The following is a 12,710-nucleotide window of genomic DNA, read 5'->3' on the forward strand; positions in this document are numbered from 1 at the left end:
CAACTTCCCATAAATCTTGTCCCTGCATATAAGACATAATGCATGTAGACCAAGAGTTATAGTTGTTGTTGTTGAGTTTCTTGACTCCACCGATGACTTGAGGATCACTCATTGTTGCTGCTTACTGCCTTTTGGCTCTGATACCAGACTGTTGAACACACACAGTGTTTTTAATACGAAGATGAATCGAAGAAGGAAGATAATTTTTATTGCTGAAAAACTGAAGCCTTTTTATATAGGTTGAGACTTACAACTGGTTCCTTAATACACGCAAAAGAAAAAAATGAAACAACTGCTTCCTACATAATAGGACTAATAATAGAAAATATAACTGCATTGACTAGGCAATAAAAGAAACCAAAATGTTTTCTTGTATGCTGGTTTGTTATTCAATACGCCACCCCGCAGCCGTCTCTATCTCCGCCACCACACCGCCGCCTCTTCCTTCCTTCCCTGCCCTGGTCCACTATATCATTATTATTATTAATTTCAGACTGCTTGCAGGTTGGGTTCTTTGTTAGTGTTTGCTGTCCCTTTCAATTTACTGAGAAGTCCCAAATCTGATCCATCGGCATTATATTGCTGCAACAGCAAGACATATATGGATCGATCGGTAACATGTTGTCTCTAATTTATTCTAATTCTCAGACAGAATCTGCACCTCTGTTTGCACCTACCTACCTTGAATTGACGATCGACGACCATCTTCCTCTCAATTTTAATTTAATTTCTATTTTTTCTTTATATGGTCCGTACAGAGTCAGCCCCCTCCTTTATAAGTATTTTCCTTAAGCCTTAAGCAGAAGAACAAGAGAAAGGCAGCTGTAGAGAGAGTAGTGCTTCTCCCTCATTCTCAACCTACTTTAATTTTAATTTATTTGCTACCTGCTTTTATATACATATATATATATATATCTTGATTTCAATTCAGCAACTTTCATTTACTTTACGGCAGTAAATGTAAAATCCCTCCAGATTATATATTTCGTTACTTTTCAAGAAAAACGATGAAGAAAGAAAACCCCCAAAATACAAATTTAATAACAGCTCCTGGTTTTTGAAAGTAGGTGGAGAAGAATTCAACGATCCTTCTGATGGCGCCATTGTTGTCCCATGTTTCCCAACTCCAATTTATCATCCCCAAAATCCAAAAAGACGTCTTGGGATTGCATTCGTATCTCCTTCGTTGAATTAACATATATCCAAAGCTGATTTCGATTTCATCCCCAAATCCCTAATTCATTTAATTAGCTATATATATATATACGCCCAATTTGTCCGGTCCGGTTGTGTACGGAGCATGGAGGGAGGAGGCAGGAATGATCGGGAAAAATTCGAGACGCCGCGGCGGGCGGCGGCGGCGGGGAACGGCCACCACCACAACCAGCAGCAGCAGCAGCCGCTGCGGAAGTGCCCCCGCTGTGATTCTTCCAACACCAAGTTCTGTTACTACAACAATTACAGCCTCGCACAGCCGAGGTACTTCTGCAAGGCCTGCCGGAGGTATTGGACTCACGGCGGCACTCTCAGGAACGTCCCCGTCGGAGGCGGCTGCCGGAGAGGCAAACGCCCTAGGCCAATTTCCATACCATCTTCATCTCGATCCCAGATCATCGCAACACCTCATTCTTCATCACCCCCAATTCCTTCAAGAAACTACATCGGCATGATTTCCGGCGAGTCTTCAGTTAGAGCTTCGCCGTCGATGGCTAATTCCTTCTTCTCCGGCGGGGGATTCTTACATTCTGCAGCACCGCCTAGGGCCAATCAAGGGGCCGCCGTGAATCTAGACGGCGGGAACAGCCAGTATGGTGGAAGTTTGTCGTTTTTGCCTGGAATAAATCTTACATCTATGATGGCGCCGCCGCCGCCAAATCAATTCCAACCGTTGAATGATTTCTTCACATCACAGCAGAATCTGAATGATAATCCTCCGAGAGCACTGACCAGTTATTTGAATCAAAGCTTTATTACCAGAGACACAGCTGCAAGCTCTTCCGCCGCAAGCCACGGGCTTTGGATAGGCGGCGCCGCCAACGCCGCCGACAGTCAACCGAGTTCGTCAATCCATCCAAACCGGTGGTCCGATCATAATCATTTCGGATTTCCACCTTCGCAGTAAATTGTACGGGCATGCAACGATATATTAACTGATCGAAGGCAAGAAATTAAAAAAGAAAGAAACAAAAATCCTCAACTCACCCAGATATTTCTTGGATATCCATCCTGATTAGGTTTTAATTTCTAATTTTCTTGTTTCTGAGTTATTGGGGTGTTTTGGGAAGACTTTGGATTAATTCCCTTGTAGAAAAGTTGGCTTAATATATATAGTTATGTAATTAAATTTGAAAATTAAATGGATTATAAATAACAATATATATATTTATCGACCTTAGACAAGTAATTGATTAGGTTTGTCCTTACTTATACAATTTAAAAGTTAAAAGTGGACTTTCATACACTCTGTGTGCTATTATACCATTCTTGTAATGTTCTTTTAATTTTATTTTTATTTCTTTTCTGACGACATTGTATAATGTTTAGTATTGGTCTCAGTTGTCAATTGTGATCAACAGATGACAATTGCAAGAAAGAAAGAAAGAAAGAATAATTGTTCCTACGATGATTAAATAGGGTTTTTGTGGAGTGTAAAAGTTGTCAAAAAAGAAGGTGTTTAGCTATGGGAATAAAGCATGAATGGACATGCTAACTGTCAGCCTACATACATTATACATATATATATATAAAAGTTGATAGAGATAAGACTGTTCTTTATGTAATGTGGTGTGCATGCGCCAATGTCTGTCTCTCTAATATCCAATTTCCATTAACTAATTACTTTGTAGATAGATATACATCTTACAATAATAATCAAATTAATAAAACACAATATATAGATTTCCATATATCTGTAACAAAGTGAAAATATTCCTTTCACACTATTAATTACACACACACACACATATATATATATATATATATATACACACAGACAGTGCAGGAAGGAACAATCCAGTGTCTAGCTTTAACACTACCATCCCAAGTACATTACTACTACATCATGAGAATAGTTGGTTCTCGATATATCTATCGAGGGTCCATTAATTATATTACCAATATATAAGGAATAAGGCAAGCATGCACAATAAAGGGCCCCAAATGTTAGGTGTTTTTTATTAGCTTGGAAAACAATGAGTGTTTGTTCAATATGCATGATCCAATATTGATCAGTAGTACTGATGAGTTGAGTTGAGTTGAGTTGAGTACTACGCACCATCAATCATCATTGCATTTCATTCTCTCTCTCTCTCTCTCTCTCTAGTCTTCTGGTCATTTCATTTCATTTCATTTGTAAATCGTCTTTAATATATAGTATTTCTCAATGATTGTATTTTCATTAATTTGCCCCAATCAAAGATGACCATTCCACCCCACTTTAACGTAATTTCTGGCAACACTTGTGGTCCACTCAATGATTCCACACATTATACATATACATACACATACATACATACTTACGTGACGTCCATTGTAGTATTACTGATTATACATACATTCGTACACACAGCACAAGTGTCCGAATACAATAGCATGCTTTAATTTAATGGCTCCAGTCCACGTTGTCTTTTCCACGTGCCTAAGTCTAACCTTGCAGGCCCTTCAAATTCTCTTCCACTTTAAGTTTACAGCCTCATCATTACCATCCTTGCATTGCATCTCATCAGGACTACGAGTAGTTAGTAGAATTCCATTGGATTCTCTACCCTCCAATTATTCTCTCTCGCTCTCTCTATAGATATAATGTACTCTCTGCTGTACTTGTTACCCTTCTTAATATCATTACTGTTAAAAAGGTCACATTTTTAAGAATTTTTCATTGCATTAACATGTACAATTAATTTACTTCGCCAAACACGTGTGGGGAGTCACTTTAAACACGCATTAGAAATTAGCCCATTAGGGTCAAGTCAATTACTTACGACATATGCAAAAAAAATTAATAATTTAAACAAGAATATCCTTAATTGAAAAAACATTTTATTGATGCTTTGAGTATAACTGAAGTTTTGATTCAAACAGTAATTACTCATTAATTGGATGACTTTACTGTTGTTTTACCGTTGAGCATTAATGGGATTATACAAAGTGGGCCAAATGTATAACTTTCACTTTCTTTACGGGCCGAGGAGTTATTTCAAGAGGGTGTATCTTTTCGCGCCCTGAAATCTAAATTATATCATTTCCAGCCCCTATACTTTGAGATATAGCTTCACATTGCCCTCTACTGCAATACTATACATACATATACGTGAATTTTGAAAATTTCTGCATGCTGTTTTTTGCATTGCAACAAGTTTAGATAAAGAAATTAATCAGATCAGAGTGAAGAAAAGAAATCATATACATATAAGCATGAAAAAGCAATTAAATTTAGAAATTTGAACTTACATTGAAATAAGGATCTCCCACTCTTGTATACCATTACCCAATACCAATATACCCAACCCTTTCCTCTAAACTGAGCATCAAAATCAACAAATGTTAAAAAAAAAAAAAGAACACTAGGACAGTCCTAATGATCTGACCCTTCTTCACTTTCTCCAAGAAAGTCTCTTAAATCCAACATATGTAAAAAAAAAAAAATTAAAACCCCACCCCAAAACCTAACGAACATACTGAAATAATGTGCCAAAACATTAAATCAGCGTCATGAACAGATAGATATAAATAATCTATATAGATGTATATATACACATAATCATATTCCAAGAACTGGAAAACTTCACATAAAGGATCAAACCTTAATTAGCTTCTCTGCTAATTAATTATGCCCTCCGAGACGATAATGTTGCAGCTCATGGCAAAGCTTTTTTGGCAGATGGGAAGAGGATCCGAGGTTCCTCTCAGCGCAGAGTTAACGACGATGAGGACAGCCTCCCAACTCAAAAATAATTGCAGGCTGATCGATGATGATCGATGTAGTGCTTGATTGCTGCCGACAGGAACACTCCGATCCAAATCAGTTCTACCATGGTTAATCGAGATTCTGATATGTGTTTTTTTATTCGTTCCTGGTATCAGATTATTACACCTAAGTAATATAATTAAGCAAACAAAGGAAGGGACGAAGAAGGAAATTAAAGACTCGACAGAAAGAGGAACCACCCGCTGAAGAAAGACCCAAGTTAACGAATTCAATGAGGGGAGATGGAGATCGAAGCAAAGAAATTTTGAAAAAGAAATAATAATAATAATAATAATAATAATAATGGCGTGAAGTGGCTAGATCAGAGAAGGGACTGATGAAGAAGAACCTATGTTTGAAGGATCGAACCAAGCACCAACATTTGCAGCTGTGTTCCATACGAGAGAAGAAGAATCGGAGGAATTAATCTGGGCCGTCGGATGATGATTAGGGTTCATAAGAGGGAACCTGATGTTGTCTCCTATTTTCAATTCTTTCCCCATTTCTCCATTTAATTGAGCTTCAGTTTCACCATACGGAATCAGATGATGATCGCTGTTAGCAGTATTGTATTTGTGTTGTTGAAGCCCGGAAGCAAGCAAAGACGCCATTGTTGAAGTCGAAGCTGCTGCAAAGTTCGATGAAGATCCGAAGAAGAGAGAATTATTATGATTACCCGCAGATGAATAAAACGGGGAATTGGGAGCGGCGAGCACGTCCTGGATTTGCTTGAAACCGTTTTTTTGGTCGCCGGACGGCAGCTCCGCCGCCATGAGTCCCGACGAGAAACCACCTATTCCAAGCCCATTCATCTGATGCTGAAGATCGAATCCGGCGCTGGAAACCCTAGCCGATCCGAGGCCGGAAAAGGGGAAATTGAGCTCGAGAGGACTGGTAGAAAGGCCGTAGAACAAAGGATTGTTGATGTGACTCGATGGCGGGGACAGATCTGTCAAAGATTGAACGCTAGGGTTTGCTGAGGCTGAGGACGACGAAATTCCTCCATCGGCGCCGCCGCTAGGGGCCTGGCGCTTGACCCTCTTGTTTTTCCGGCAGCCGCCGCCGACGGGGACGTTCCGGAGAGTTCCCCCTCTGGTCCAGTAGCGTTTGCAGGCTTTACAGAAGTGGCGGGGCTGAGACAAGCTGTAGTTGTTGTAGTAACAGAACTTGGTGTTGGAGGAATCGCAGCGAGGGCACCTGAGAGGCTGATGATCTTGATTGGTTTTCTCCATGGCTTTATTGTTGTTGTTGTTGTTGTGATTATTGTTGGCGGATGATGATGAGGCCATGAGAGTGGGTTTCTGATCATCAAGTAGCATCTGGTTCTGAGCAAGCAAAGAGGAAAGAAAGGGGGAAGACGAATTACTTTTTAGGGCAATAGAATTAGCAACACGGAATTGGGGGATATTCCATGACAAAAGCTACGAAACAAAAAATGGGGTCATCATGTTACAACAAGTCTAATAATTTAGAGAGAGAGAGAGAGGAACCTGTGGCCATTGATTGCCAGTGCTGCCTGGAGAGATGGAGGTCGTGATCTTCTGAGAGTTTCGAAGCATTTGTGCTCGAGGAATCGTTTGAAACAAAGAGCAAAGAGACAAGGAGCTGGTGACGGGACGACGTCGTGAGAACTCACTCGTTGACGGGCTTCGCTTCAAATACTGCGAAAGAGATAGAGAGAGAAAGAAATAGAGTGAGAGAGAAGAACAAGGCAAGAGAATGATTAGACAGGGAATTAATTCATTCTTTAGAATTGTAATTTCACGTGAAGGGACAGTCAGCAAGACCATTATATATTATTATTATTTGATTGGAGATCAATTACTTTAATCCCGTTTCACTCTGTCCTAATATATGTATTTAATTGAGACAGACACTTCTCAAAAATTTGAATGAATCAAGTGGGAATGCCAATCAACTATTCTGCACTGTAAAGACCCCTTTTAGAGAGAGAGAGAGAGAGAGAGAGAGACCAAAAATTTGAGCCCTAACAAATTTCACTCTCTTTGTAGGGTTTCCAAGTTTTCACTTCCATAATATTCACAATCGAATCTAAGAATAAACAACTGAATCTATGTTCTTGTTTGTGTTGAAATTTCACGGCTGACATATTCTTGTTAGCCCTGCAACAACAACAAAAAAAAAAGTATGAACAGATATTGAAGGGACGTGCATACACACACATAGATACATACATATACATATATATATACATACATTTTTATACATTCCGAGGGTAAGAAGAGGACAAAGAAGTAAAGGCAGGGAGCATATGACAAATGATTCTCGAGAAGTTCAAGAAAGGGCAGCCAAGCCAACAATGGAATTTGCAGAGCCCAATATTACAAATCTCTATTATCTATCCATCAATCTCTCTCTCTCTCTCTCTCTCTCTCTCTCTCTCTATTATCTATCCATCTCTCTCTCTCTCTCTCTCTCTCTCTCTCTCTTTTCTATAGAACATTACATTCCCAATCATCAACATCACACTACCTTAAAAGCCCTGCATCTCCATGCAACCCATACACCGTCGATTGTACCACCCCCACGATGTTTAACGGTCAGGATTCAACTGGAGCTCAGCTCCTGGGAGCCTCTGAAAATGTACGATAAGAGATAGAGAGACAGAGATAGAGGGAATCCCAAGGGCTCAAAACCCCAGACACGAACAGCAAATCCCACTTATTCTTGTTCTATTATAATAATTGCAACTATCTGTACATCACCCAATATAAATAATTTAATTTTTTTTTTTTTTATTTTTATTCTGCTTTTTTGCTGAATCATCGGGGGCTTTCTTTAACAATAAATTTTTTTATTACTATTATTCATTTAACTGGCTATATATTATTCTACATCGCAGTTTTCTGGCTGTTTTGTGCACCAAGAATATTTACTAGATAATATATACTATTACGTCTATAGTGTTTAGGCTGCACCAGTGAGATCTTAATTGTGCCGACAGACTATGTTTTTTTGCACTTAACTAATTAATTACACGACAGCAAAAATTAAAATTGATGAAGTAATAAACTATATAACATATTATGCCCATGCAGACAGATATTATTATTTCCGTTACATGAAATAGATTTATTTATTTGAATTATTGAAGGATTTTTTGGACACCCAAAAAATTATTACACTTACAGAGAAAACTGAAAAGGAGACAGCTGATCTAATTCCCATGTGAATGCATGACCACAAGATCCCATTTATTCTCTCATACACATCCCCAGTTTCCTAAATATTAACTAAATAATAAAATTTGGCATGCAGCAGTACGTATGTAACTCAGAAATTTTTATTTATTTATTTATTATGCTCTTAAAATTTACTTACACAAAAGCACAAGAGGGCATGTGGTCTCCCTTGAGACAAAAGCTGAGAAATAATAAAAACATTCGGATTTTGTAGTCACCCGAGGGATTTCATCATCTCCAGATTAATTCTATCTATCTATCTATCCATATATATAATTTTATTTATTAATTCATAAATCCAATTAAAGCATGCATGTTATTATATTGTTTAATGAGTGATTGGGTATAACTAATTCCCAAATTGTGAAATTTAATTATTTTAGGGTTTGAATGTGTGAGATTGTGATTTTAATAGCATTTAATTTTGTGTGATTAATTGTATAATATTGGGGTGGGTGTCTTTTAAAAAAAATAAAAAAATAAAAATTTCTCGTATGCCTCCCTGCTTCCAAAATGTTTGATTTGATGATCGATGGACAAATAGGCAATAATTTGAATGCCCTTTTCAGCTACTAGCTTCCAAGAGATTATTAGTGTTTTTCGTTTATAATCTCTAACTATAATTATATTCCTAAAAGAAATAAATAACGTTATTCTCGTTGTCATTTAATGACAATGGAAAGGTTGGTCTCATCATGTACATCCGTACGTCCTGCTTTATATATATATATATATACAAGAATTGGTCAAGTTTTTATAATGGTATATATATATATATATATATATTTCTGTGTTTTAATTTTATTGCCTGGTAAAAAAATATATATATATATTATGACAAGAATTTTTTTTAAAAGATTAAAATTATTAAAAATATATACTTTCTCCATATATAGCATCACTCCATTCAAATTTGAATCGGGACTTGGGGCTATTTAAAGCAAATAGTGTTTCTGGAATTATAATATTTGTCTAAAAATGCACACAGAATAGCAAATTATATATATAAATATATACATGACGTGAATTAAAATCAAAACATAAAAATGTATGTATATATGAATGGTCAAATCAGCACATGAAATTAAATGGGACCAAAACATATACTCCCTTATCTTTTCCTTTTTGTATTTACTTTTTCAAAATTTATTTAATAATAGGTTATCATGTGATGAATTCTCACTCGCGAATGAATTTCATTATCATCCTAAATTAACCAATTAGATTTTTTTATTTTTTAAAATTTTTTACTTTTAATTTATATATATATATATAACAAAGCAGTACTAATGTATTCATACTGCAGTTGTTGATACATGTAGGATGAACAAAACCAAACTTTTGTGCAGTCCTAGAGAATGAAATTGACACATAATTATAATATTCATGTAATAAAATACACACATATTATATATATATATATACATAGACATTGTACGTCACATACAAGTTGGTTTGAGTCACACCCATGACCTAACACCTCTTCAAATATACTACTAATTAATATTCTCTTCATATACATATTTTTAAAACTTGTTGGTATATATATATATATATATATTTTTATATCACATTAAATATTATTAATTTTTTTAATCACTGTATAAACGGAGCCAATACATTCCCTCTCACACACAATCATATATATATATATATATTGAAAATGGGGTATGGCAAAGTGGATTGGTCAACCTGACTCCACATGCCCCCCTCCATTTTAATCAAGCATCAACATGAGGACCATTGTCCCCATTGGAAACTTCCCCCCACTCCCCACACATTATAAATATATATATATATGTTTAAATTAATTAATTTATTATATATATATATATAAGATTTATATTTATAGAATAAAAGATATATTCACTGAGTCCACCTGAATCTCAAAACAAGCATAAACCAGCCAAGATAATCGCACTATACGTGTGCAAAATGACAAATGACAATTTCTGGTAGATTTCCCTCAATAAATTCGATAACAAATTAAAAAAAGTCAAACTTAAAATAGAATCAAATTAATAAAACGCAACCAACCCAAAAGAGGGAAATTTTTAAAGAGCTTGGAGATTAATTAACGAGCCTCTTGTTTGAATTTTTATTTGGATTTTCTGTGGTTCTTTAATTTCTTGATGAAATGAATGACTTGGCTTCAAATGGAAGCAGAGCAGACAAATCACACCAAGAACTGAACTAACACATCAATGGAGGATATTGATACGTACATACATACATACATAGAAATATATATTCAGAGGCCCATTTCTTTCTTCTTAGACTAGATTGTCGAACTATATACATGTATGAATTATATATGAGTTAATTTATGACAATGCACTACAGCGACAGAAGACGACAAAATATTTAAAGCAGGGTGTTCATTAATTTCCCAAACGGGCAACTTCTACCCCCAACTTTAAAACTATCCAAATTCAGCCATTATATTATATATATTTTACATCTTATAGTAATTAATTAATATACATATTATTTAAACTCATTAGTTAATCAGAGCATATATACACGAAACATCTAATTTAAGAATTAAGCCAATAATATTTGCAAATTGCATGCATGGTTCAAATAAATAAATAAAATTAGGGTTTGGTAATGTAATGGAATGAATTAAGGCAATTAATCTCGAGTCAGTAGCGAACGAGGGACAGGGACGGGACCACTAATCCATATTTAATGCACATAATTAGGACTCGTGGGAGTCAACTTCAAATAATCTTTTATGACAGAGTCACAACCTATTTTATTTATTTATATATATATATATATTTTTTAAATAAAATTATTTGTTACTTATGGACAGAGAAATAAAAATAAAAAATCATGAGTGCAAGTGCTGTTGGCCTAACTCCAGGGGACCATCTTTGTTCCACAAGTCTTTATCCTGGATTTGTGGTCCCTCCTATATCCCCCAAATCTAACTAAACCCATTTATAAACTGTAATAAAGAAATATCCACACACATACCCATGTGTGTGTGTGTGTGTCTGCGTGGGTATGGGCCGAAGCCCAGAAGAAAACGGACTAAAAAAGGCCTAGTAATTATATTGGTCAAATGGTTGTGCATTTTTAATGGGCTAAAACAAGAAACAGGGCCAATTGACCCGATCCAATAGACCTAAATCGGGAAATTGTAGACAGCTGTCCTGGTTAAAGAGGTGGACCACGCTGCTTGGTCTTACATTGATATAACATGTACGAACTAACCAATTTACCAGGGGTGGAGCCAATGCCAATGCCAATGCCAATTTTGCAAAACGTACATCGATGGATGGAATCTGTCAATTATCTCAAGATTGAATGGGAAATACATTCCGACAATGAAATGAAGGGTCCTCTAAATTAACCAACCTCGTATTTTATGCAGCAGTAATGGCAGAAGGGTGAACTGGAATTAAATTTCACTTTCCAAACACTGTAAATTAATGGCGGTTTGTTGGATTGGGTGAGGTAAAACTGTAAAAGAAAGCAGGCAGCAGCACAGTACACTACTGTACATTAAGACATGAATTGATCTGTAGTGTCATGTCATAGCCGATGGAAGATGAAGGTAATAAATAAGTGGAGTGAGTTGGGATTGGAACATAGATGTGGAGAGAGAGAGAGAAGCTTCCAATTTCGGTTTACATGAATTGAATTGAACCAACAGCGTGACTGAAAAGCTAAACCAAAATACCCAAAACAGTTACACTAATACTATAGTAATAGTACTGGTCCACCCTCTTTCTTCTTCCTTCCTTCCTTCGTTTATCTTTTTCGCTCTCTGCTGCGTTCTTCAAGAAAGACAATGGAGGAGGCTAAGGAAGAAGGGAAGAGGGTTATAATTAAAGAATCCGAGGAAGAAGAAGAGGAGGAGGAGGAGGAGGAGGAGGAGGAAGAAGAAGACGAAACTGAAATGAATTATGATGTAGAATTAGGTGGGCAAAGGAAGAAGAAAGGAGCCTTGACTTTGAGTCCTCCCTCTAAGAGAAGGGCTGGATCATCGTCGACGGCGACGGTGCAGCAGCAGCAGCGTTCGTGTCAGGTAGAGGATTGCGGTGCCGACATGGCGAATGCCAAGCCGTACCATCGTCGCCACAGAGTGTGCGAGTATCACGCCAAGGCCGCCGCCGTGCTCGTCGCCGGCGCACGTCAGCGCTTCTGCCAGCAGTGCAGCAGGTTACTTAATTTGGTCCCTGAGTACATGATGATATATATATATATATATATATATGTAAAGCTGTACGATAATTGACCAAATTAACAGGTTTCATGAGCTGCCGGAGTTCGACGATGCGAAGCGTAGCTGCCGCCGGCGTTTGGCCGGACACAATGAACGGCGGCGCAAGAGCTCCTTCGCATGATGAATTCCATCCATCGGGCCGGGCTGTTAACTAATTACTTAGTTAATTAATTAATTAATGTTCACTCTCTTCTGTCAGTCAGTGAGTCAGTCAATGTCACCGTCAGCTGCTGGATTTGTTTCCTCGAATCGATCGGCTGTCAGTTTGTGTGTGTGTAATTAGTAAATCAATAAATAAATAAAT

At 37.0% G+C, this 12,710-nt stretch overlaps 3 protein-coding genes across 5 annotated transcripts; 2 read left to right on the forward strand and 1 right to left on the reverse strand.

Annotated features, from left to right (window-relative positions):
- The first annotated feature begins 303 nt into the window (after nt 1-303).
- On the forward strand, nt 304-2,708 carry LOC127247092 (dof zinc finger protein DOF3.1-like). The gene has a single exon (XM_051268800.1). It carries the CDS (start codon nt 1,301-1,303, stop codon nt 2,120-2,122), a length of 822 nt encoding a protein of 273 aa, XP_051124757.1. The 5' UTR covers nt 304-1,300; the 3' UTR covers nt 2,123-2,708.
- Nucleotides 2,709-4,158: 1,450 nt separating this feature from the next.
- LOC127248087 (dof zinc finger protein DOF1.4-like) lies at nt 4,159-7,297 on the reverse strand. Of its 3 annotated transcripts, XM_051270261.1 has the most exons (5): nt 7,184-7,297; nt 6,940-7,089; nt 6,457-6,627; nt 5,316-6,291; nt 4,159-5,072 (listed from the first exon to the last, which is right to left on the reverse strand). In XM_051270261.1, the coding sequence occupies exons 3-5, from the start codon at nt 6,523-6,525 to the stop codon at nt 4,819-4,821; spliced, it is 1,299 nt and encodes a 432-aa protein (XP_051126218.1). In that variant the 5' UTR covers nt 6,526-6,627; nt 6,940-7,089; nt 7,184-7,297; the 3' UTR covers nt 4,159-4,818. The 3 variants fall into 3 exon arrangements, with proteins under 3 accessions (XP_051126218.1, XP_051126217.1, XP_051126216.1); XM_051270260.1 differs by lacking the exon at nt 6,940-7,089 and having other exon boundaries at nt 7,184-7,210; XM_051270259.1 differs by lacking the exons at nt 6,940-7,089; nt 7,184-7,297 and having other exon boundaries at nt 6,457-6,845.
- A 4,468-nt stretch (nt 7,298-11,765) lies between these two features.
- Nucleotides 11,766-12,710, forward strand: LOC127248092 (squamosa promoter-binding protein 1-like). The gene is made up of 2 exons (XM_051270273.1): nt 11,766-12,342; nt 12,431-12,710. The coding sequence occupies exons 1-2, from the start codon at nt 11,972-11,974 to the stop codon at nt 12,525-12,527; spliced, it is 468 nt and encodes a 155-aa protein (XP_051126230.1). The 5' UTR covers nt 11,766-11,971; the 3' UTR covers nt 12,528-12,710.

This window comes from Andrographis paniculata, unplaced genomic scaffold, assembly GCF_009805555.1.
Source record: "Andrographis paniculata isolate CXL003 unplaced genomic scaffold, ASM980555v1 Contig32END, whole genome shotgun sequence".
Classification (NCBI taxonomy): domain Eukaryota; kingdom Viridiplantae; phylum Streptophyta; class Magnoliopsida; order Lamiales; family Acanthaceae; genus Andrographis; species Andrographis paniculata.